The sequence below is a fragment of the Leptonychotes weddellii genome, chromosome 14 (genome assembly GCF_054177405.1).
Source record: "Leptonychotes weddellii isolate Sample4059 chromosome 14, ASM5417740v2, whole genome shotgun sequence".
NCBI lineage: Eukaryota > Metazoa > Chordata > Mammalia > Carnivora > Phocidae > Leptonychotes > Leptonychotes weddellii.
In genome coordinates this window covers 8,482,204-8,505,612 of record NC_138382.1, presented here as the reverse complement: position 1 = coordinate 8,505,612, position 23,409 = coordinate 8,482,204, and the positions used below count along the sequence as shown (strand labels likewise).

Here is a 23,409-nt window from a genome sequence, read left to right as displayed (position 1 = left end):
CCACTCCACATCATGGTATATTTTTTAGTCTAGTCCCTTGTTTGCTTTGGGAGGTGTGTAAAGTTGTATTTTAGAAGGTTATTAAGTTAACAAGATAATTTAGTAGATCTAGTTGCCTAAAGCACACATCCCAAAATGACCAGCTAGACAAAGGAATTGTCTAGAATTGTTCACTGAAGACCTGCTGTAGGGTTGTAGCAAACACACTGTTGCTCACATCTACTTTTTGCATTCAACAGTTGGTCTTAGAAATCTTTCATGTTGGTTCATTTAAGTCTGCTTTATTTTTTAAAAAAAGATTTATTTATTTAGAGAGAGCGTGCGTGTGAGCAAGGGCAGGGATAAGGGAGAAGGAGAGAGAGAAGTCGTAAGCAGGCTACATGTCCAGCACGGAGCCCGACTCGGGGCTCGATCCCACGACCCTGAGATCATGACCTGAGCCGAGACCAAGAGTTGGGTGCTTAACGGACTGACCACCCAGGAGTCCCTGCTTTGTATTTTTTTTAACTGGTGCATACTGTTCTGCAGTTTGGATGGACCACAGTTTACCGGTTAATTTCTCTGTTGATTGACAGTCATATTGTTTTATACAAATGCTGCAGAACCTTACACACGCTGGGGAGATGCTAAGAAGGGGCATTTCAAAGAAAGCCTGCATCTCAGGTTGTATTAAATGTTGTCCCCTTAACTGCCACACTGAGCAGCACTGTATGAAGACACTGCTTCCCCCAAGCTTTTGCTAGCATGAGACTATTAACATCTGTATTCTGGTCAGTCCGGTGGGTGGAAGATGAAGTCTGGTGATGGCTTTCATTTCCATCAGAGAGCCAGAGCCCCTCTCAAGTGGCCTGGCAGGAAGGGAGGTGCTCTTGTCTAGCATCTGGGCAGTGCCTGCAGGGAGAGGACAAGAGCAGGTGACAGATCCCAGGCCAAGACCCCAGCCTGGTCCATCTACAGCCAGCTTGCACTGAATCCCAGTCCGTGCCCACATAAGAACACCGGATCTGGGACAAGCAAAGGTGCTTGTAAAGACCCCAGGCATTCTCGTCTCTGTGGCTGCTTTCTTATCACGAGAGGACCGAGTCTAATAGGCAGCCCAAAATACAGGAAGGAGGAGGTGATCCACCTGCTTTCTTGCTGACGCAGTGTAGAGACAACTGTGTTTCCAGTGCAGCTGAAAATGCACTGTCTCCTTTGTAGGAGAGGCTGGGGATGCATCCTCTCTGTGCTAAGGGGTGTGTGTCCACGTCCAGGAGGTCATGTGGACAACAGCAGAGATCCTCACAAAAGCAGTAATTAACACTCCTCAAGAACTGGATTCATAGACTGAGCCCATCAAGAACCAGTAGTGTTAGGAGACTGGTTGTGAAAAATTAACTAATGTGGTTTCCATCGAGTCATCATAACATGATCAGTGCTTGATTCTGAGGCAGAAACTGTCACCTGTCACCTGAAGCCACTTTCTTCAGCAGCACAAAGATGGAGAGATTGAACGTCCCTTTTAGTGGCCAAATCCCAGTGATTGGAAAGAACTTACTTAATCCATTATTGACAGAAAACATTAATGTCTCTATTAGGGAAGCAAAAGGTCTTAATTCCTTGCTTCAGAAGTAATCACTTGATGTTGAACTCCCCAGCTCTGTTTCATACTCAGGTAACTGACTTTGAGCAGGCACCCGTTAGAGCCTAAAGGAAACGGAGATTTGAGAAACTGTAACACGGTGGGAATCATAACACAGAATTTTCGTTCAGGGAGAGAAGGTCCAAGGCATTAAGCCCAACCTCCGAGCTTTGAAGGTACAGAAACCGAGGCCCCAAAGATGACCTGCCCTTAAAGACAGTTGCTGCGTGAATCCAGGAGTTAATTATTGTACCATGAACCGTTTCCTGACGCTCTGGTTTCCGATCTGAGCAGGATGCGGACTCTGTGTTAGTTTCATTGATGGATGGGTTTTTCCCGCTGGTGGCCCCGGTCAGGCGCCATGGCACTTCTGTTAGATGTATCAGGAGCCCTTGATATGCTGACCGTGAGGTGCTGGAGCCTGCTGGGGTGAATTGGTTCATTTTTCATTGTCTCCACCCTGACTTCATGAAAGGTCACAAGAGGTGGAACTGGGTAATTACTTATCTACTCTGAAAACTCACCTATATGGATCTGCCCAGAATTGGGCTGTCTTGTACCTCTCTGTGCTTGGGGAGCATGCTAAGAGCGTGAGGTCTGTGGGGTGCGTCCTGCCTTGGTGCCAACCTGCCCCTGCTCGGTCAGATGTGTGCTTTGCGGAACAGTCATCATGCTCTTAGATTGGATGAGGGGGAAAGCAAGCGTTTACATTAGGAAGGGTCTTTCCTCTCCCGAGGCACATGCAACTTGGGAAAGATAAGATCCTTTGAATGCTCTTTGGACATGTTAGGGTTTGGCAGCTCTTAGATTCCCAGATCTTACGGTTCTCTGTCAGACTGTCCTACCAGGTGCCCGGGGTCCTGGTAGAAGGCAGCACCCCACGGCCCCTGGCAGCCTCCCTGCTGGCCCAGACACACTGTCCCCCCTCCGCACTCTGCTGCTTTGGGGCTCACAAGGCTCCGCGGCAGGAGGTGGCTTTGAAAGAGAATGCAGGGTTCTGCCAAGTGACTCCGACTTTATTTTCTGAAACACCCAGGACCTGACCATCAGCTGCAAACAGGTAAGTTGCCCCCAACCCTTCACTCCACCGAATCGCATGATGGATCCCTGAAATCTCTTTTGCTTGGAAAACAGATTTAAAAGATGTGGAAATTGGGGTCCCCGGGGTAGCTGCCTCTTCCTGGATTCATTTTCAGAAGGTGAACCTTCAGTTCAGGTGATGCTTGGACGTCTGAGCCATCTCTTTCGGCAGAACTTTGGCTTTCTGGGGAAGAACTCGGGCAGCAACTTTGTGAATGCGCGGAAGAGGAGGGCTGGTGGGCAGAGGCTCCCTGGGTGCAGTCTGCAGTAGGTAGGCAGAGACAGCAAGCCCACAAACCGCTCATTAGGCTCTGCGGCCTTGCGGTGGTCAGTCCCGGCTCAGGGCCTAAGGACATCCTGGCTCTGACTCGCCGCGCTTGTGTGACCTTGGATGTTAATCACCATCTCCAGGCCTCAGTTTGTAAAATCTGTCAAATGAGGTTATTACTACCCACCTCCCCAAAGGGTTTTTTGTGGAGATTTGATAAGCAAAGTACAGCCTGGAACACGATAGGGCCTCAGTGAATGATAACGATTATTATTAATAATTATGCTAATAGGGGCGCCTGGGTGGCTCAGTCAGTTAAGCATCTGCCTTCGGCTCAGGGCATGATCCCAGGGTCCTGGGATCGAGCCCCGCATCGGGCTCCCTGCTCCGCGGGAAGCCTGCTTCTCCCTCTCCCACTCCCCCTGCTTGTGTTCCCTCTCTTGCTGTGTCTCTCTCTGTCAAATAAATAAATAAAATCTTTAAAAAAAAATAATAATTATGCTAATAAATAATGTGGGCTGAAGCTCATTTCACAAGCCTGCTTACCTAGGTCAGCACTCAGCTCGTGCCTGAGGCCGGGGGTCCAGCCTTCCTCAGAATCCCTGTTTCATCTCCCAGTGGCCACGGCCTGCACTCATTAAAGAGCTCCCTCCTACAGTTCATGCACGGGGGCTGGGTTTCCAGCATGGCCTCTGGCTTCTTTCGTTTCCTTTTATCCTTCCTTTCTGCCTTTTTCTATCAGTTTTTATTACTACAAAAATAATACATGTTTATTAAACACAGGTAGCAAACTTAAGTCCTTTGGTATTTGATAGTTTAGTTTGACACAGAAGCTTCTAGGTGCTTTTACATAAATGGATGACCTTGGTTTAGCATGATAGATTTCCGCCCTTACCTACCAAGCACACGGTTAGCTAATGCTAATATTTGTGTCTTCTCCTTTTCTCTCAGTTTTACCTGGTTTAGTGTGAAAACTAACACCACTTCCTAACAAAAATAATTAGAAGTTCATTTTATTCAGCACTCCAACAAACACTTCATTAGGATTCTGGAGCTTCTGTGAAATGCTAGAAAATAGTTACTCATAGTGGAAAGCAATTGTCTTGTAACTTCGTTTCTTAAAATACCAGTGGTTTTTGGGTTCACCCTAGGACTGCATTCTCATTAAGCTCCAGGAAGGGAAGCTGATTATCAGCGGGAGATTCTCTTACCAGTAGTTGCTCTAAAGGCTGTGACTCCATGCTGGGGAGGGGGCCACAGGCTCTGCATGGACCAGAACCTCACTCAGCAAGAATGTCTTTGCTGTACATTATGAAACCTTGACCTAGTCAAAGTGACACTGAGGATGTACCCACTTGATAACAGTACGTCCTGTGTACTGAGCGGGACAGGCAGCACTTTAGAAATTTGCCCTGCCTCCAGATGACATCCCTGCAGTGTCAAGAAAATGAAAATATTGACAAGAGGGTCAAAGCATGAAGCCTTCATTTACCTTGTGAATTAGTTTAATTGGGCGCTTTTCATCAAGAGCTCCAGGTGGTTCCTGAATAGATAGAACTGTTTCTGGAGCGGGTTGAGGTGAAGGGGAAGGGGTGATTTGGCAGAGGGGAGACCAGGGAAGAGGGCCAGGGCCCACAGATTCCTAACAGCAGAGAAGACGTGCAAACAGGTGAGAAAGACGTAAAGGATCAAACAGGATGGAGAAGAAAACATCACCTTCCTCCTGATTTTGCTTCACATGGCCCCTGGTGTACATTTGAAGCATGTACTGATTATCTGGTCTCTTACTATGGAAAGGAACAAGGGGAGGAAGGACACTAGTGTCAACCGAATACTCGGTATGTCTTATTTTTAAGTGCAACAGCCTTTAACATTATTGTTTTCCGTGAATACATGATGAGGAGTCGAGGTTCAGAGCTGTGACATTATTCCCACGGTCACATCCCCAGTAAGTGACCCAGCCGGAATCCGGTCCCAGGTGTCTCTGGTTACAAGTGTGCCCAGCGTTTTCCTTATGAGAACAGAGACTCATTTTATTCACGGCCCTATTCCCTGTGGCTACAGCCATGCAGGGCACAGAGCAGATGCTTACTAAATACTCTTAAGAATTAGGTAACTCGTTTGCACTACACTGCCTTTCCTTATGCCGAAAAAGAGTTTTAGCAAGTTCTGGAGGTGGATGAGAAAGTAAAAAGGACCAGGAGTCGTCACAATCCTGAGAACACCCAGCTCCCTAACAGGCTTCTTCTTTACCCCTTGGACATGAAATAAAGCATAAAGCATAAATTCTGAAATTTATGCTTTAAAAATGATGGTGTCATCAAAAGGCCAGTCAGCACATAAACTTGACAGTTTATGCAATTTAGATAACGTTTCTGATTCCCGGGGGGCTGCCCAGGTAACTGCGGAAAGCACCTCCACGAGTAAATTGGTCACTTTTGATATGAGCCGGTACCTTCTGAAATTAGCAGATTACTTGAGCTTGAAGGAGCTGAGGTCACCATTTGTTATTTGATTGCTCTTTGCTCTAAGCTCCGAGGGCAGCCGATAATGCAGAGTGCTGGACTTTCACTCTTGTTTTCAAATTAAAGATTTAATTACAGTCTTCACTGAAGATGAACCAAGTGTGAAAATACCTGATCTACTTGGAATGGGGGATCGAGGAAGAGTGTGTGGGTTGGAGTCCGTGCTGGGGCATTTAAATACTTTCAACAGTAGCATTAAGGGCGAAATCAATTATATTGTGACCAAACACTGCCCTATGGGTTAGTCGGAGTCAGTGAAATTTATATGCTTCTTGTTGATCTTTTTTTTTTTTAAGCTGAAAAGTTTTTTTCTTAGTAGTTATTCTGATAGACTACAGACTTGAATCTCCAAAACTTCAGGGTTTGGAAGATAGCATCCCTGAGATTAGCCGAGACTCACTCTGCACACTAACCCCTGGCCACTGTGGATGCGTGTGTCAGGGGCTCCGTGAGGACTGTTGAGGCTGGAGTTCTCTGCATGTCTGTGGAATGAAGCCTGTTTATTGTGATGTTCGCATCTTCGGTCAGTCAGTAATAAAAGCAGTCTTTCCAAAACCTGTCTGATGACACCACATTACCTACTTGTTGAAGGTAGTAGTTTTGTAAGATTCTTTCACTGCGGAGAAAACAAGTGCCTTTCGGTCCTCCAGTTTCACTTGTTCTCATACCTTGGTTAGTGTCCAGAGCGAAGTTGCAGTGTCCAGGGACTGCGGTTAAGAGTAGATTCAGGGGGCGCCCGGGTGGCTCAGTCAGTTGAGGGTCTGACTCTTGATTTCGGCTCAGGTCATGGTCTCAGGGTCATGCGATCGAGCCCCGGATTGGGCTGGGCCTGCTTAAGGTTCTCTCTCCCTCTCCCTCCCTCTGCCTCACCCCCACCCTCCCGCCAAAAAAAAAAAAAAAAGTCGATTCATGATGCCTCATTAACTCTCCGTCATTGAGAAGTTAGCTGTTTCCCAGAAATGAATTTCCCAAATGACTGATCATTTCTCCTGCTGTTGCCAGAGTTCCCTGCCTCCCACCCTCTGACCACGGGGAGGTTTATAAGTGGATCCTCCTCTCTCTTGCCTTCAAGATACTGAACCTTTCTTAAGGGTTCAGTTCACTGTCACATCTCTTCTTGTACTTGCGGCTCTCCTGGCACCTTCCCTTTCCTGGACGTGGGGCTGGCCATCCCTTTGCCCTTGTCCTGACAGCTGCCTCCTGGCCGTCTTCCTGTACTGGTCATGACTGCGTGGGGTCCAGGAGACAGCTCAGCTGGCTTTGACCAGTGAGTTACTCATTCTCTCATTTATTCATCAATGACCACTTGTCGAGTGCTTACCAGGTATATGGCTTTTAACAGATGGCCACCAAGGGGCCCCAGAGACAAATACAACGTGGATCCTACCCTGTTCTTTTTTTTAAGTAGGCTCCATGCCCAGCACAGAGCCCAGCGCAAGACTCAAACTCACAACCCTGAGGTCAAGACTTGAGCTGAGATCAAGAGTTGGATGCTCAACCCACTGAGCCAGCCAGGCACCCCCTTCCCTGTTCTTCGGGGAGAGTTGTTAGGTCAGCGATGGAAGGGGAAGAGGGTAGGGAGATGGGAGTGGCAGAACCACAAGAAAGGCCACAAGCATTGTTTCTGCTGAGAGAGACCAGGGAAGTGGCTTGGAGCTGGGTTTTGACCTGTGGAGATTGGGGGACAGTGGGACCAGCACAAGCTCATATCAAAGGCAGGGATCCTGGGTCTGCACCGGGGTGGAGAGTGGTAGGAGTCTGCCACAGGATTCCAGTGCAGGAGAGATGTGGGGAATCAGCTTGCTCCTCAGATGCCAGGCCAGCGGGTTTGGATGTTTCCACATGCCATGAGAGGTGTTGATTGAGGAAAGGAGACAGGCCTCTTGAAGCACAGTGGCCATCCAGGGTAAAGTGCAGGAGAGAGGGAGGACTGAGCAGGACAGCCAGAGGCTAGCAGATCAGGTACAAGGTAATGAGGGCGGGATCCAGTCTGGGGTGTGGAGGGATGGGGTCACGGTAAGGGAGAGATAGAGCTCCGTGGGGTTCCCATGAGCAGGACTTTGCCAGTGCTTGGAGGTGGGAGGGAGGTGACGGGAGAAATTTCCTAAGATAATCCTGAGGCTTGGAGCCTGAGCAAGGTGAAGTGGGCGTGCTCAGGACCCAAGAGAGGAGGGTCGGGTTTACTCTGTGGGGACAGATGGTGGGTTTAATTTTGAACACTATGAATTTACATTGCAGGGAGCTCATCCAGATGGAGATGTCCAGCAGATATTGAAAATACAGAAATAGTCCTCAGTGAGAAATCAGGGCAAGAGATATAAATTGTGAAGTAGTCATTTGCAGGGAGGGGATATTTAAAGCTTGTGTGGCAAGGGGGGACCAAGTCACGCAGTTTGGAGAAAGTCTGTAGGGCAGAGGCTAGAGAAGAGAGGAAAGCAGAGAAAGCTGGGAGAGCCACAGCAGAAGGTGGAGGGAGAAGGGCAAGGTCAAGTGTCTAGTGCCCCTGAGGGGGGTAGGAAAGACCGGAGCAGTCGTGGGCTGTGATGATCAGTACGTCATGGGTGACCTGGAGAAAACTTGCCTGGGAATAAGACAGCCACCAGTTTGCCAGGGGTAACCCAGCAGTGGGCGGTGAGGCCAACTCTTCAGTTAAATTTGTTGGTAATACAGTGCAGACAGGACAGTAAGTCAGCCATTAAGAAGTGTGGGGAGAAATCGAGGGAAGGGATTAATAGAAAAAGATCAGGGGCACCTGGGTGGCACAGTCAGTTAAATGGCTGACTCTTGGTTTTGGCTCAGGTTGTGATCTCAGGGTCGTGAGATTGAGCCCCATATCGGGCTCCACGTTCAGCAGGGAATCTGCTTGAGATTCTCTCTCCCTCTCCCTCTATGCCTACTGCTCATGCTCGCTCTCTCGCTAATAAATAAATCTTAAAAAAAAAAAAAAAAAGACCAAGTACCCCTTAGGATGGCCATTATTCAAACAAAATAGTAGTAGCAAGGATGCAGACAAATTGGAACCCCTGTGCATTGCTGGTGGGAATATCAGTATAGTTGCTGTGGAAACCCGTCTCGCAATTCCTCAAAAACCTAAATACAGAATTACTGTATAATCCAGCAATCCCACTTCTGGGGATGTGCCTGAAAGAACTGCAAACAGGGACATGAACAGAAACACCACCGAGCATACCAGCATTATTCACGATAGCCAGAGGCAGACACAACCCGCACATCCATTGATAAATAAATGGGTAAACAAAGTGTGGTGTCTACACACCGTGGGATATTACTCAGCCTTCAAAAGGAAGGACATCCAGGGGCGCCTGGGTGGCTCAATCGTTAAGCGTCTGCCTTCGGCTCAGGTCATGGTCCCAGGGTCCTGGGATCGAGCCCCGCATCGGGCTCCCTGCTCGCCGGGAAGCCTGCTTCTCCCCCTCCCACTCCCCCTGCTTATGTTCCCTCTCTCGCTGTCTCTCTCTGTCAGATAAATAAATAAAATCTTTAAAAAAAAAAAAAAAAGGAAGGAAATCCTGCCATACACTACGACATGGATGAACCTCGAGGGCACGATGTGCACTGAAATACGCCAGTCGCAAAAGGACAAATACTGCATGAGCCCACTGATGGGAGGTTCCTGGAGTTGTCCCATTCGCAGAGACAGAGGGTAGAAGAAGGATGGTTCCCCGGGGTCGAGGGAGGAGGGAGCGGACAGTTCCTGGATGGAGTTTCTGTTTGGGAAGACGAAAAAGTTCTGGAGACGGCAGGTGCGTAACAGAGTGTCTAGACATAATACCCCCCAACTGCCACGTAAAAATGGTTAAAATGATAGGTTTTGTGTTATGTGTGTTTCACCACAATAAAAAAAAAAATTCAAAACTGAAAACTAAATCCTGAAAGGGAAACCATCCTGTTGACCAGAGGAAGGAAGAGTGAAGTGTAACAGTTTCTCTCCTGCTTTGCTAAATACCTGCCAGGGTTGGTTTCCTTCAGTCCAGCAGCTGCCATCCCTGTGCAGGAGCTTCTCACCCCCGGAGGCCGGTGGGGGCCATTCTGCGGAGCCCCCAAGCACAGGTTCCTGTGAACTTTGGCTTCAGACGGGATGCATTGAGGAGAAAAAGGAAACCATTTTCTTTTTTTTTTTTTTTAAGATTTTATTTGAGAGAGAGAGCACGAGTTGGGGGGCAGAGGGAGAGGGAGACGCAGACTCTCTTGAGCAGGGAGCCCGATGCAGGGCTCGATCCCAGGATCCCGGGATCATGACCTGAGCCGAAGGCAGACGCTTAGCCGACTGAGCCGCCCAGGCGCCCCAGGAAACCGTTTTCTTGAAGGCAAACTAAAATGCTTTTCCAAACATGAGCTCTTCTCTCTTGAAACGGTTAAAAAATATCATAGACGCCTGGAGGGGAGAAGGTGCCATCACATTCCCCGAATGCCTTCTATCACCCACAGGTTAACTGGACCCACGGAAAGGGTGGAAGTCCTTTCTTGGGGGCTAAATGAAAAGGTGGCACTTTACGTAAAAATGATTTCAGAAATATATATATTGAATATCTTTTTTTTTTTTTTTTAGCTTTTGGGGTCTTAGAAAACGTGTAAAAACTGTCTTTTGGAAAAATGTGCACTTTGTGCTATTATTTTGTTATTTCTCTTCACCCTTAACGTGAACCATTCCAAAATAGTGTATTCTTGCTCCTGTAACCTGAACTTACCTTGTCCATCCACGAGTGCGTGTTGTATTTAGGCGGTAAAATAGCTTGTGTGGCTGTGAGTAGGCATGTATCCTCCTGTCCGGAAATGCCTGGAATTTTCTATCCTGATTGATTTCATCTGGTGTATGTTTTTTTAGATGTGTCCTGGCATCTGCTTGCTTATTCTGTACCAGAGGAAAATATTAGTAATTACTGGTCTTAGATTTCCTGTAATGCTAGCTAGGAAGGAGAATGAAAAGTTGGCGTAGAATGATAGGCCGTATTGAGGAGTCCTATATTTGCTTTTGAAAGAAGACTGATTCCCCGGTAGTAAGGATGAAATAATTTACCTGACACCATCCTCTGCCCTGCTTCTAGCATGTCATTTGGGGCACAATATTTACTTTTGAATTACAAGCTACAAAATTTATACGAGTTCTATTTGAGAAATTGCTCACGAACTTTCTTTTATAACCATTTCCGTGGCAGAGTGTCAGGATATGTCTAAATGAAAAACTTCTTTAAAACCATGTGGCTAGGGGTGCCAGGTGGCTCAGTCAGTTCAACGTCTGCCTTCGGCTCAGGTCATGATCTCAGGGTCCTGGGATCCAGTCCTGCATCCAGCTCCCTGCTCAGCGGGGAGCCTGCTTCTCCCTCTGCCCCTCCCCCCTGCTCATGCACTCTCTCTCTCTCTCTCTCTCAAGTGAGTAAAATAAAATTTAAAAAATTAAAAAAAATAATACCATGCAGCCAAAACTACATATCTTAAATGTTGTGTTAAAGAGCGTGTTTCATGGAAGATGATAGGATTCCAAAGTGAAAGGCAGGCTGGTGGATTAGCCAGAAACCAAGCTCCTCCAGGGTGCTAGGTTGTGAGGCAGTGTTCTGTGTCCTTGTGACCCGCCCTCCTGGCAGTGGTGTCCAAAACTTGCATGCTTTTTCTCCGCCTTCACAGGATGCCCATCATATTACCCTTTAAGGCTGTGACCCTTCCTCCTTCTCAGGGTGCAGAAAACTGCAGGGCTCCTTGAAATTTTTCTCTTGTTGCAGAGTATCTGGACAGGGCCAGGCCGGTTTTTTGGCATGGCAGATGCCACACGCAGCCTTCTTCCTGGGTTTGATTCCTTCCGTTTTCTCGGGTCCCAGGATCAAATGGGAAGTCGACTCCAGAGATGACTTGTGAGCATCCAGCTTGCCTGGTCCGCTTTAGTTTCTGAGATTCCGTCACGGGCGTGTTTGAACGGTGTTTGCAGCTGCACATGTCACCACCCCACCGGGGCACAGCTCCTGGACCCGAGCCCTTGTTGGCATTGCAGAGTCCCCGACGAGCGGGGTCCCATGTGCTCCCTGGGAGCCAGGCTCTTCGGCCCTGGCCCAGGCTGAGGTCCCAGGGCCACTGCCTGTCCCGGGGTGTGTTTGGTGAGGCTCCTCTCTGCCTGTGTGCCCCGGCTTTGCTTGGAGTCTGTGCAGGACTGACAGACAGAAGCAAATAAAACCCGTGCACGCTCTAGTCCCTAAAACTGGCGTTAGGCTTGAGACTCTCCTGCCAATGTGTGTGTGAGCCCTGTCCTGTGGTTATGGCACGTCCTGGGAAGACTAACTCCCGTGGTCTTTCCCACACATTCATCCATTATTAAATACCCGCTGTGTGCACTGCACTGTGTGGTAGATGTCTTCAGCCTATTTCAGTTTACCAGATGTTTTGTCTTCCACCTTGTAGGCTGACTTCCTGTTTCTGGTGGAGGCTCTGGGGGCTCCCCTTGCTCAGCCCTGGCTCTGGCCTGCGGGCCCAGCCTCGGGAAATGTTATGTGTAACTCTGGTGCTCAAGAAGGCACAAACTAACAGGCTCGGAATTTATTTTAACTGTTAGGCTTTGGATGTATAAAAGAGGATGAATAAAGGGACGCCTGGGTGGCTCAGTCAGTTAAGTATCTGCCTTAGGCTCAGGTCATGATCTCAGGGTCCTGAGGTATCGAGCCCTGTGTGGGGCTCCCTGCTCAGTGGGGAGCCTGCTTCTCCCTCTCCCTCTGCTACTTGCTCTCTCTCTCTCTTGCTCTTTCAAATAAATAAATGAAATGAAAAAAAAGAAGAAGAAGAAGGATGAATAAAGTAAAAGTCCCCTTTCCTTGAACGTCAGAATTGAACCTCATCTGAGAACATTCAGGGATGTTTGAACTGTGTTGTCACTGATTCTTTTTTTTTTTTCCCTTTCTCAACCAGTGTTACTACACATCTTACTAATTTCTTGGTTCTTTATAGACAGTGGGGTACATAGACTCACTTCGCTTCTTCTGCAGAAGTTTGCGGACTCATTGTGGGGGACTCATAATGACTGACAAGTGTGTAGAGTCATCAAGTCTGCAAACTGTTTTGTCATATACCATCTCAATCCTCAGAGCAGCTTTGTGAGACACATAATTATTCTCCTCCTTTGACAATTAAAGAAACCGAGACTCCAGTGTTTATTGAGATGCTGGTGTCTGTTGTCAGAGCCCACAGGCTTTCAGAACGGACTCTCAGAGGCCGCTGAGGGCAGCGGGGATGAGGATGGAGGCCAGGAAGTGGTGCTAGGGACAGGGCTCAGACTGCCGAGGTGCTGCTGTGACCAGGCCCGCGTGTGGGTCACCAAATGGTGAAGCGTTATGTGATTTCAACGTGGGCTTTTCAGCTGCATCGGGCTTTACAGGGCCCCACCGGTTTGTGCAGAACCATCCATCCTAAGTGCTCTCCTCTGTCCCCATTTTACAGACAAGGACACTGAGGCATGCAGAGGGTGGGGAACTGACCAAAGCCTGCACACCTTACCCTGGCTCTGCCTTGTTGCCTTTGACTGAGGATCGGCTTCTGCTGCCCCAGCAGATCTCCATTCTCAGGGCTCCAGGTACCCAGTCGCTGTAGACTGGGAACTGGGGAGACCCCTACTTCTGGAACATGGACGCCTCTGTCCACTACTTCCCAGAGTTCCTACCTTTTAGGACAAACTTAGGCTCAAACTTAAGAGATTCTTCCTGCTTCCAGATGCTGCTGTCTGAAGGAACGGTTTGCTTGATCGTTGGATGATAACACTATTTTTTGTATGGTTTATAAAGCATGTCCACAGACGTTCTGCTATTTGATTTTGATTTGACACCGGCCATCCTGTTACACGCCCCCAAAGATGAAAAAAGCAGAGCTTGTGCCACAAGGGACCTATTGTCTGAGTGACGATTAGGTTGATTGGGACACCCCGGCTGGGCTCTGGGCCCGGTGAAGTACAAGTGTGTTCCTCATTCCCCGCTCTCAGGAAGGCGCATGCATGTGTGAGCAGACCTTGTACTAAATCCTCATTGACTTCCTGCACCTTCAGAAGCAAGAATCTAACTTTAAGATATTGAGAGGTAGACTGCAGACCAGTGGAATAAGGAAACTAAAAATTACTGTTACTCACTGATTATCACAGTAGCCTGTGGTTAGCCTCATGTCACAATGGGGAAACCGGGGCTCAGAATGCTTATGTTCAAAGTCGGCCTCGTGTCTGGTTCACTGAAGGGCAAAGTAGAGCAGAGTCAGCCATTGTGAGGATTCGTCTTGGGATGTTGTTACCTAAGAGAAGTGAAAGCCACACTATGTGCAGGTTTTAAGACTGAGTATGTTTTGGTGAAAACACAGTGAGGCAGTGTGAATGTTGTGTTTTTTTGTTTAAGATTTTATTTGTTTATTTGAGAGAGAGAGACACACACAGCGAGAGAGGGAACACAGCAGGGGGAGGGGGAGAGGGAGAAGCAGGCTTCCCGCCGAGCAGGGAGCCCGATGCGGGGCTCGATCCCAGGACGCTGGGACCGTGACCTGAGCCGAAGGCAGACGCTTAACGACTGAGCCCGCCAGGCGCCCCCAGTGTGAATGTTTGGATTGTGTGTATCACCAAATGCCGCCTCCCTGGGTGAGGGAAGTCCATGGGGCCAGTGACAATGAGTTAACCCCTCCTGGGCACACTTGCTTCCTTCAGAGAGAGTTCAGGAATGAAGGAGTCAGAGAGACGTCTCTACAACTGATGGTGACAGTTTGGGGTCAGGGAGCCAACCGCTGATGGGCAGGGGGTTTTGGGGAGGTGAGCAGTGAGGTCCTCGGGGGTGCTGAGCACCCATCAGGATGGGGTTGGTGTCGGGGCACTTTGCTTATTCATGGGCCTGCTTGGACGCTCCAGTCGGTTTTCTGACCCCCTCTAAGAAATAAGCAAGGAATGGGGGTCCCCAGAAGCTGCCATGCCTTAGTTCAGGAGTGTCTGTCATGCAGGGCGGGGGGTGGGGGTCGAGGAGGGCGTCTGGCCTGAGATGGTGTTGCCCAGGTCCCAGGTTGGGGGGGTGAGGGCTGAATGCTGTCCCTTCTTGCTTTTCCTTTGTCGTGCACTACATTAAAACGATGGAGAAAGGGTTCTTTGTGTTGGACTCTGTAGGTGGGTAGGGGAGTGGGTTTGGTGTGTTGTCCCGTAGTTCCCTGAGCAGTAGGCCAGGCTGGGAGCCCAGGCCGCCCGCCCCCCAGGCCCGAGGTCTCTGCAGCTACTTCTGCATGCTGCCTGATAGGCTTCTGCTGATTTCCAGAACGAAAGAGTTGTTCTGGTGTTATTTTGTGAGTTGTGTATCCACGTCCTACAGGAAGAGGTACTGTTAATACTGCATAAATAGTTACTTTCTCTTACGAGTTCACTTCGTTTTTAGCATTGGCCGTTCCTGCCTGCACAGGTCATGCTGTTGTTGAGGGGGGAGGGAGGACTGCTGTGTGCCTGCTTCCCACCACAGGGACCCCCATTTGCCGGGGCTCGGCCACTTCTCTCCACAACACGCAGAGCACAGAGCTGGCCCCTCTCAAAATGGATGTTAGATTTTAGAGCTGCTCCTGAAGATGTGTTTGTAGGGAGAGGCGTAATCCTCAACAGCCCTCTCTTTGTCACTGCCCTTTCATTACATGTAGGTGGGAAAAAAAAAATTTAATTGTTTCAAAGATTATATATATTTTTTAAGCAAATATATAATAAATGGGGGGAGATTAATAAAGGGCTATTTTTCTCAGCTTGTGGTTTCTAATTACATCAGTTACAGCTTAGCCCTACCCTTAACTAGAGTGCAGGCATGAACTGGAAAAGAATGAGCTAATCCGTGATAGATCGGGTTGAATAAAGATCTCCATTCATATCTTTACCTTTTATCCCTTGTTCCGAGTGCCAAGAATTAATGCTGTTTGAAAGTACAAACTGAACCTGCCAAGCTTCGGACGGCTCCGATAATCCTAATTATTTTAGATGTGAGTGAGAAGGGCAGCAATACCACTCTGGAAAAGAGTCCCATTGTGAAACATTAAATATCTGCTAAGTGCTGTTGGTTGGACGTGATTTTATTTCCAAACACGACAGTTATCACGGAGCGGAAGAATTTGTTGTTTGAGAAATTTTCATTAGCTTTTCATCAGACTCTGAGGCCTGCGAACTCAGGAAACCAGAGGCCAGCACTTTTGTTCTCTTCCTGTCCACTTCGAGGTGTGGAGCTGCTAATAATTGAGGAATGCCACTTATATTCTTATTTTCAAATGGTTTCTTAGTGGGCGTTTAACAGCATTTAACACAGAGAGGAAGAAAGTTTTTCTCAAGCATGAATATCCTGTTTTCTCACATCCCTGGAGGAGAATTATTCGTTCCAGCCCACTGACTTCCAACAGATCATTCGAGTTAAAAGTCAGGGGTCTTTGCAGTGTTGAAAGATTTAGCAGTTAGAGTGGTTTTTGTTTGTTTTTTAGTGAGTTGGAGTTTTGGGGGGGGTGCAGCAAGATGGTTAGACAGTATCACTAGAATCATCTTAAAAAAATTTTTTTCCCAGCACTGGTAAGAGTGATTATGTGTAAAGTTTTTTTGTTTGTTTTTAAATAATAGTAAAAGAAAGCCCCTTTAGCTTCTGTAGACAAATAGGCTACTTGAGAGAAAACAGATACTGGGCTTGCTGGTTCAGTCGACGGTGAGGCCTGGAGGAGGTTTGTCCACCTTTCATTGAAACACACAAAAAAATCAGACGGACAGGTTTTTCTGTTCTTACTTTTTAGTCTCTACTTCGGTCTCCAGAAATCATTTCTTCCATTTCCAAAAATGCTGGGAGCCTGTCCATGGCCAAGGGGTAGCAGAATCTGGAATTGTTTATTGCCTGTGAATGCTTGCTGTCCACTGCCCCCCCCACCAAGCCCAGCTGCCCCCATCCCCACCCCCAGCACCAGAGCAAAGCATTAACATCTTCAGTGATGCAAATAGTCGTGTGTTGAGCATCTCTGGGCCAATTATTCTCTCTTTCTTTGGGCTTATTCCCCAGAGGGGAATTACCAGGTCAGAGGGTGTGAACAGTTCCACAGTTCTTATTACATGTCACTGGATTGCCGTCTGATTGGAGCGCTACCCACTTCGTTAAGGTATGTGGCATACAGGAAGTAGGCAGTAAATGCTCCCTCCTGTCCCCATGGCTCCTGACTGAACCCATTTCTAGTGCTGCCAGAAATGTACCTTTTCTTACAGTCCCACAGACACAAGGCATTAGCAGTTTCACAAAATAATTAAGAGGAACCTTCTGAGTTGAAATTAGCCTTGTGTCAGGCTCATTAGAATCAGCTTGAAAGGCAGAAAGGATAACTCTGACTTTTGAATTTTTAATTGGTATAAAATGATTTACAGTGATCAGTGATTACTCTTCCCCCCAACAAAATTTAATGAAGCTGCATTAAAATGGAGAGGGTCCCTTTGAGGACTGTAGTAAAATAGGTTTTGGACATTAGTCTCCGAGAAGACACTGAGGAAATCTTTACTGTAACTGCTATTAGGAGGGGCCGGGCCGCACAAAGGCCAACAAACACCATCCCTAACTTCAGCAGGCCCCTTTGCGAGGACAACGCTAAGCCTTGAACAAAAGTAAAAACAACGTAGATTTAAATTGAGTGTAGAGACACTGAAAACTACTGGCATTTTTCAAAACGGGCTGAGTTCATTTATTTGCATCTTCTCTGGAGTGCAGCCATGCGTGAAGGATTCGTGGAGCCCCCGTCGGTGCAGGTGACAGACGTGTGTGTGTGTCCCTGGAGTTGGAGTCACAGGAATACTTCCCAAGAAAACACCCACAAGGCAACTGAGGGCAAAAGGGGGCTCTCCCCCATTTCTTCCTTTTGCAGAATTCCTGCCCCTCCACCTTTGGGTCACAGATCAGTTAACTGGGGGTGGGAGGTGCATGGCTGGGGTGTAATGGGGAGGAGGGGCGTCCCCTAGATCGGCTGCTAACTGAAGGCAGGAGGCAGGCTGGGGGCTTAGGACATGTCTAGAGCACTGACTCGCTCCTTCCTAGCTGCTACGTTAGTCTGACAAGGGCCAGGTGTTTTGCCTGCTTAAACTCAGAGACTAGGAAGGTTCCATGGCCAGTGACTAACCGTGGCGCCCAAGGGTGGGACAGCGCAGGGAGAGCGAGACCGCGGGGGGTGCCACACTGCCCTCTGGCTTCCACAAGGTCCCCCCTGTCACCCGGTGAGAATAATACTTCCAGTGAATGGTTGGAGCGCTACCCACTTCGTTAAGGTATGTGGCATACAGGAAGTAGGCAGTAAATGCTCCCTCCTGTCCCCATGGCTCCTGACAGAGGATCTGCTCTCATTGGTTTGAGGTTGGGTTGGGGCGGGGGGCAGATCAGCTCATGGACTCTGCGGCTGGCTCTTAGTTGGCTAGAGTACCAAGATGTCAGCAGAGTCTGCTGCCTTTGGAAAACATTTCTTTGTATCTACAACATCCTGGGCATGCAGTGCCATTCATAAATCATCTTGGATTTGCAGGGAATTTTGCATCCGTAGGACAATTCGAATTTAGCCTTTATGAACTGCAATAAGATGAAGGCTTCAGATTTCATAGGTTCCCAGGGTTTTTTTGGTTGCCATTATGTATTTATATACGCATGTGTATGCTTTTTGGTGTCTGTAACGTACATTTAACAGCGTTCTACTTAAAAAATTTTTTAAAAAAAGCTCATACACTTTTACCCTTGCTTTTTAGTTAAGTTACTAAACAAATACTATCAATATCAAAGGTAATTGCTGGTCAGGAAATTGCCTAAATTGTTTCTCAGATTTACTAAGCTTTCAGATCATGCCTTTCCTTACTGGAGGTATTAGGGGTAGCCATACAAAACTCTCCATCGTTCTGTCTGTCCTTCTGTATGTCACGTGAGAAGAAAGGGGCTTTCTGAAATAATTTGGTCCAGTGGCGTGGTTCAAGGTCCACCTCTTAGATCCCAGCTCTGTTCTTTTAGTTCTGTGTGGTTCCACTAGCTGCAGCAAACCTTTTCCAAACCCATAACAAGCGCAAATAGTGTTCTCTTGTAAAAAGGTCTCTTTTCAGCATGGTAATATACCTTATTAAATCCGAAACATAATAAGTATTGATGGCAAACACATCAGGACCCGGTACAGCTCCTACTATGATTTAGTTCTGTACAAATGACTTCAGCACTCAGCTCCCAGTGCATTTGGCTAATTACATCATAGATGTCCCTATTGATGAACACAAGCTGAATTAACACAGGGCACTAATGTACCCTTTCACCATTATTGTTGTACAAGAAGCCGTGGCGGATGCTGGCAGTTAGTTACACAAACATTAGTATTAACGATTGGCCGTTTGGAATTGGTGACAAACTACTGCCCGGCAGAATCCTGAGGCTGAAACCAATCAGGAAGTTAATGAGGAGAGAAATTACCACTGCAGCTTCCCCTTAATTACATTCACACTAGGCAGGAAGGGAGTTCTGGGGGTGGATCTGAACTCGGCTAAGGTTAAGAAGGTCAGAGACCCTTTTGCTTAAATTTTGTATCTACTGTGGCTTGTAAGGATGCAAAAATTGTTCAGCACATTAGCATCCTTCATATTTAATGTCAGGTCCTAGTAGAGTTTTATGTTCACGGATTTACTTTTAAAATCTTTACCTGACTTCTCTTTTAGTGAAGGTATTCCTTCAAATTTTTGTATTTTTGAAAAACTTTTTAGTTTTCAAAAGTTATGTAAACAGCAAGTGTTTGGTCCTGTAAAAGTCCAAGAGAAATAACAGGAATATCAGTAAGCTATCACCTTTGCTGGTTGTATGTTGAAAAACTTAGGGTTACCTGTCAAATGGTAGAAACACATGGGTGGAGTCTTGCTTTGGGTAATTTGTCAGGTGGATCTTTTTTTTTTTTTAAAGATTTTATTTATTATTTGACAGAGAGAATGAGAGAGAGAGAGCACATGAGAGGGGGGAGGGTCAGAGGGAGAAGCAGACTCCCCGCCGAGCAGGGAGCCCGATGCGGGACTCAATCCCGGGACTCCGGGATCATGACCTGAGCCGAAGGCAGTCGCTCAACCGACTGAGCCACCCAGGCGCCCGTGTCAGGTGGATCATTTGACAAGACAAGTTCTATTAGCATCCTTTACATAAAGGGGAGGGGTTCAGGGAAGGGTGGATATAGTTTCCCCAGAGGGGGGAGGGGTAGCAGACTGGGGTTTGTTTTTTTTTTTCTTTATGCACATGAATCCAGAACTCTGCTACCTAACTTTCCCCTTCAACTCAGATAACTGAATAGATATTGTGCAGAAATACTGGGGTTTTTTTTTAATTCTAAAGAAACACTGGGGTTTTTAATGAGTGCCTAGAACAACACTTTCAACTCAGAATAGAAATGCAGAGTGTGCCTCTATCTTTGTTGGAACCTAATTGAATACTGAATGCAGAAAGACTAGCCACTTTTAACATACTCTTCTCCCTCCCTGTCTCTCCCCACGTCCCAGTATTCTCGCCGCCCAGCAGTCAAGATTCTGGCTTGGTTTCCCTCTCCAGCAGCTCTCCTATTAGTAACGAGAGCACAAAGGGAGTGCTCGAATGTGAGTCTGCCTCCGAGCCCAGCAGCTTCACCGTCCCTCCCGTCATCGAAGAGGATGAGTAAATGATGCCCGGTGCCTTTGGCCGTTTGTTTCACTTGGAATAGCAGGCTTATTCCATTTAGACACGGGGTTTGTTGTTAATATTTTGCCTTGACTCATGTCGACTTAACTGTTGAGAGCGTGTTTGGTTTATACTCCTTAGAGCTTAGCCTCTGGGCTAAAATACATTTGGAATAGTTTAGGATCCATGACTACCATCTGCAAGAATTAAGTGCTTTGCTCACGGAGTTAAATAGTAGTGTTCCCCCCTCCCTTTTTTTATGATACTGGTTTACATGTAGTTTTCAAGAAATACAGTAATTCACTAAAGTCAAGCAGTACATTTGCATCTAATTGTGTCATAATTAGATACTACTTCTGGTTTTAAAATGAAATCTTAGGTGCTTCAGACGTTTCTATTTTAGTATTTTAATAAAACTGCAAAAATATAAATTTAGCCAAATACCTGACCGGTGAGAAGAAGAGAGCAGACAAACTTAGTGATTGTTTTAGAAATCTGCAGAAGGTCAGAGTGATTGGAAATACTGTGTTTGTGTTGCTGTTGGAAAAGTCAAGCCCTCCTCCATTCCCCCCACTGGAAAACATGATTGAAATACAGTCAGAAAAAGAAATTAAAGCCCTAAAGAGCCACTACATTTTCTGTGTAAAGGGTGTAATTTCAAAACAACGCAATTTAAAGTAACTTCAGCAATGTAGAATTCCTGGGTTTGTTTCTAGAATAATAGGAGAGTTTATCCTATACATTCTTTCTACTACAGGGGGAAAAAAATGGATGCAGTCTAGACTATTTTGTAACCTTAGGTTGTAATCTGATTTGAAAATAAGTACATCTTTAAAAGTTACTACAGATTTCTGAGTTCATTATTTTGTTAAAAATTGCTTGTGGAGTACTTCCTTATGTAACAGAAGCCATCCTGAAATGAAACTAGTCTGAAAAAAATTCATTGTTCTGTGTAGTTGCAGCTGTACCTGAAATAAAAATGTTATTGATGACTGAATTTCCTTGTGTGTATATTTGGTGAGCGGTATTAAACAGGAAAAAAGAAATTACTTGTATTTTCTTCGCTCTGTGCTTTGAAAACATCTATTTGATTTCACCCCATCTGTTGTAATCAATAACCTGACCATCTTGTTTTTTATTAAATGCACTTACTCTTAATTTCATCCACCAGTGGTTTTAGAGAGAATAATGTGGAGTTACCTATATAGGTTTGACATTATAAATCACTTCTTGGGGCTGAATTGTATAGTGGTATCGATTGATCCTGATATATCACAGAAATTTACTGTCACTTCTGTTTTCAATTAAAGATACAATCAGTCAGATAATGACTTAATTGGATTTTACAGAAGATTGAGTTTTATTGCCCAGTGCTTTACGAGTTTAGTTAAGGAAGATCATTTTATCACACTTGTCAGGCCGCTGTTCCTGCGGCCGGGTGCCCTTGGGGGCAGCTTGTAGATATTGTGAGGCGTCGCCTGGAGGCTGCGGGGCGCGCCAGGAAGGGACCTGGGGGCGCAGGCGGCCACCTCCAAGGCGTTCATGGTGGCTTTTCCGAAGATGAAGATACCTCTTGCACTTGCTGCCCACGGCCCAGGCCCCCTACATTTTTTGAATAATCTTGGCTTCTGCGGATCCAGGACTCTTCCAGTTCCCCCCGTTCTAGAGAAGACCCCAACACACGATTTTTGCGGGGTGGTTTTGTTGGAGAAGCTGGACACGCCCCCTCAGTGGCGGAGGGGGGTGCCCCTTAAGGGCCCTTGTGTTTCTGAAAAGTCAGCGGAGCCCGGGTAAACATAACAGCGCCTGTCAAAGACTTGGCCGAGCTCATTCTGGGCCCCTGGTGCCCAACCCCACGCCCCCAAGCCAGGGCCGGGCTCCGGTTTCGCAGGCCGTGCGCTTCCAGCCTCGTTCTGCAGCCTGAGTTCGACTCCCAGCTGCCGGAGCCCCGGGATCAGGTCGGGTGGGCGGCTCCTGTCCTTTAGAGAGCCCCCTCCGGCCTCCTGCACCTGCCGCGCCCAATGCCGAGTTTGGTTTTGAACCCCGCCTCCCCGCTCCCCCGGAGGCGGGCCACTCCCGGCGCGAAGGCCCGGCCCCAGGTCCACTACTCCCCGGGTGTTTATTTCTCACTGCTAGGGAGGGAGTCAGGGCTGGCCCAGCCGAGCAGGTGCTCGACTTCAGGAACTTCGCAAATTCTGAACACAAGGTAGAGCAAAGACAGGAAGGCTTGGTTGCTGGGTTTAACCCTAATTTAGTCTTCTTAAGCTTTGCCCCCCTCCTACGGAGACCTGTAACCGCAAGGCCCTTCCTCCTGCGGGTGATATCCATGGAGTGTGTGCAAAGTGTGGGCGTGTCGGGCATCCCCTGCGCGTCTGGCGGTCGCCCGGGACAGCCCGGAGCCCTTACAGGCGTTTCTGCTGCTCCATCGCGGGGAAACCGAGGCAGGCTCGCCGAGCCTTCCCGTCCTGGGCGCTGCGCAAGCTGCCGCCACGGGACGTGGGGCAGCGGACAAATGAAACGCGTGCCTTTCCTCAAGGCCGCCTCGGGCTCCTGCAGGGAATTCGGGCGAGGGCGACCGTCCCCCCACTACCTGTGGACGCTGTCCCGGCCGGGCGCCCCACTCGGGTGCCCCTTGCGCTCATCCTAATGAGCTGCGGACCCCACGCTGCGGACCTAGCGCATCAGGGAAAGCTGCCTGAGAGGCCCGGGGCGACGCCGGTGACACGGCTTCCTCGCTGCCACGGCCACTGCCATGCCCGTAGCGGGGGCTGCCTCCGAAACCCACGCACGAAACCGCAATTCGGGGCAGCGGCGTGAGCCCGACCCGCGGAGCCATCACCGCCGTCTCCCTCGCACCTCGTGGAAACCAGACTGCTGCGCACGCATGAACACCGAGCCCCTCCCCGCTTCGCGGGAACTTCGGTGCCGAGCCGGTTTCACACGTACACGCACACTGCACCGCATTTTGACGTTTTGCATCAAGTTGTATTAAAAGCGCTTTGTGGAAAGGGCTACGCGTCTCAAAAAACGCCTGAAGGCAGCGGGTGGAAGGAGAGGGGTTTTTCCCGGCCCTGTCCGCCGGCTGCCCGAGCGGGAAGTTTGCCCGGGCAGCGGCGCGGGGCCCTCGCCCTCCTCCCTCTCCGCGCGCACACACGCGGACGAGGCCGGAGGACTGCCCTGCACGCTCAGCCCCCGCCAGCCGTTCTCGCCTGGGGAAGAGCCTTCCCCCCCCCCGCCCCTTCACAGAAACGCGAGGGGCCCTCGCTC

The 23,409-nt window shown here is 48.1% G+C and overlaps 1 protein-coding gene across 3 annotated transcripts in view; it reads left to right on the top strand.

Annotated features, from left to right (window-relative positions):
- The window catches only part of DMRT1 (doublesex and mab-3 related transcription factor 1), a 106,509-nt gene extending 85,321 nt beyond the window's left edge, over positions 1–21,188 (top strand). For all 3 annotated transcript variants that reach the window (XM_081802817.1, XM_081802815.1, XM_081802816.1), the window contains one exon: positions 19,989–21,188. In XM_081802817.1, coding sequence (XP_081658943.1) covers positions 19,989–20,147 — 159 coding nt within the window. In that variant the 3' untranslated portion in view covers positions 20,148–21,188. The remainder of the gene's footprint in view (positions 1–19,988) is intronic.
- The last annotated feature ends 2,221 nt before the right edge of the window (positions 21,189–23,409 follow it).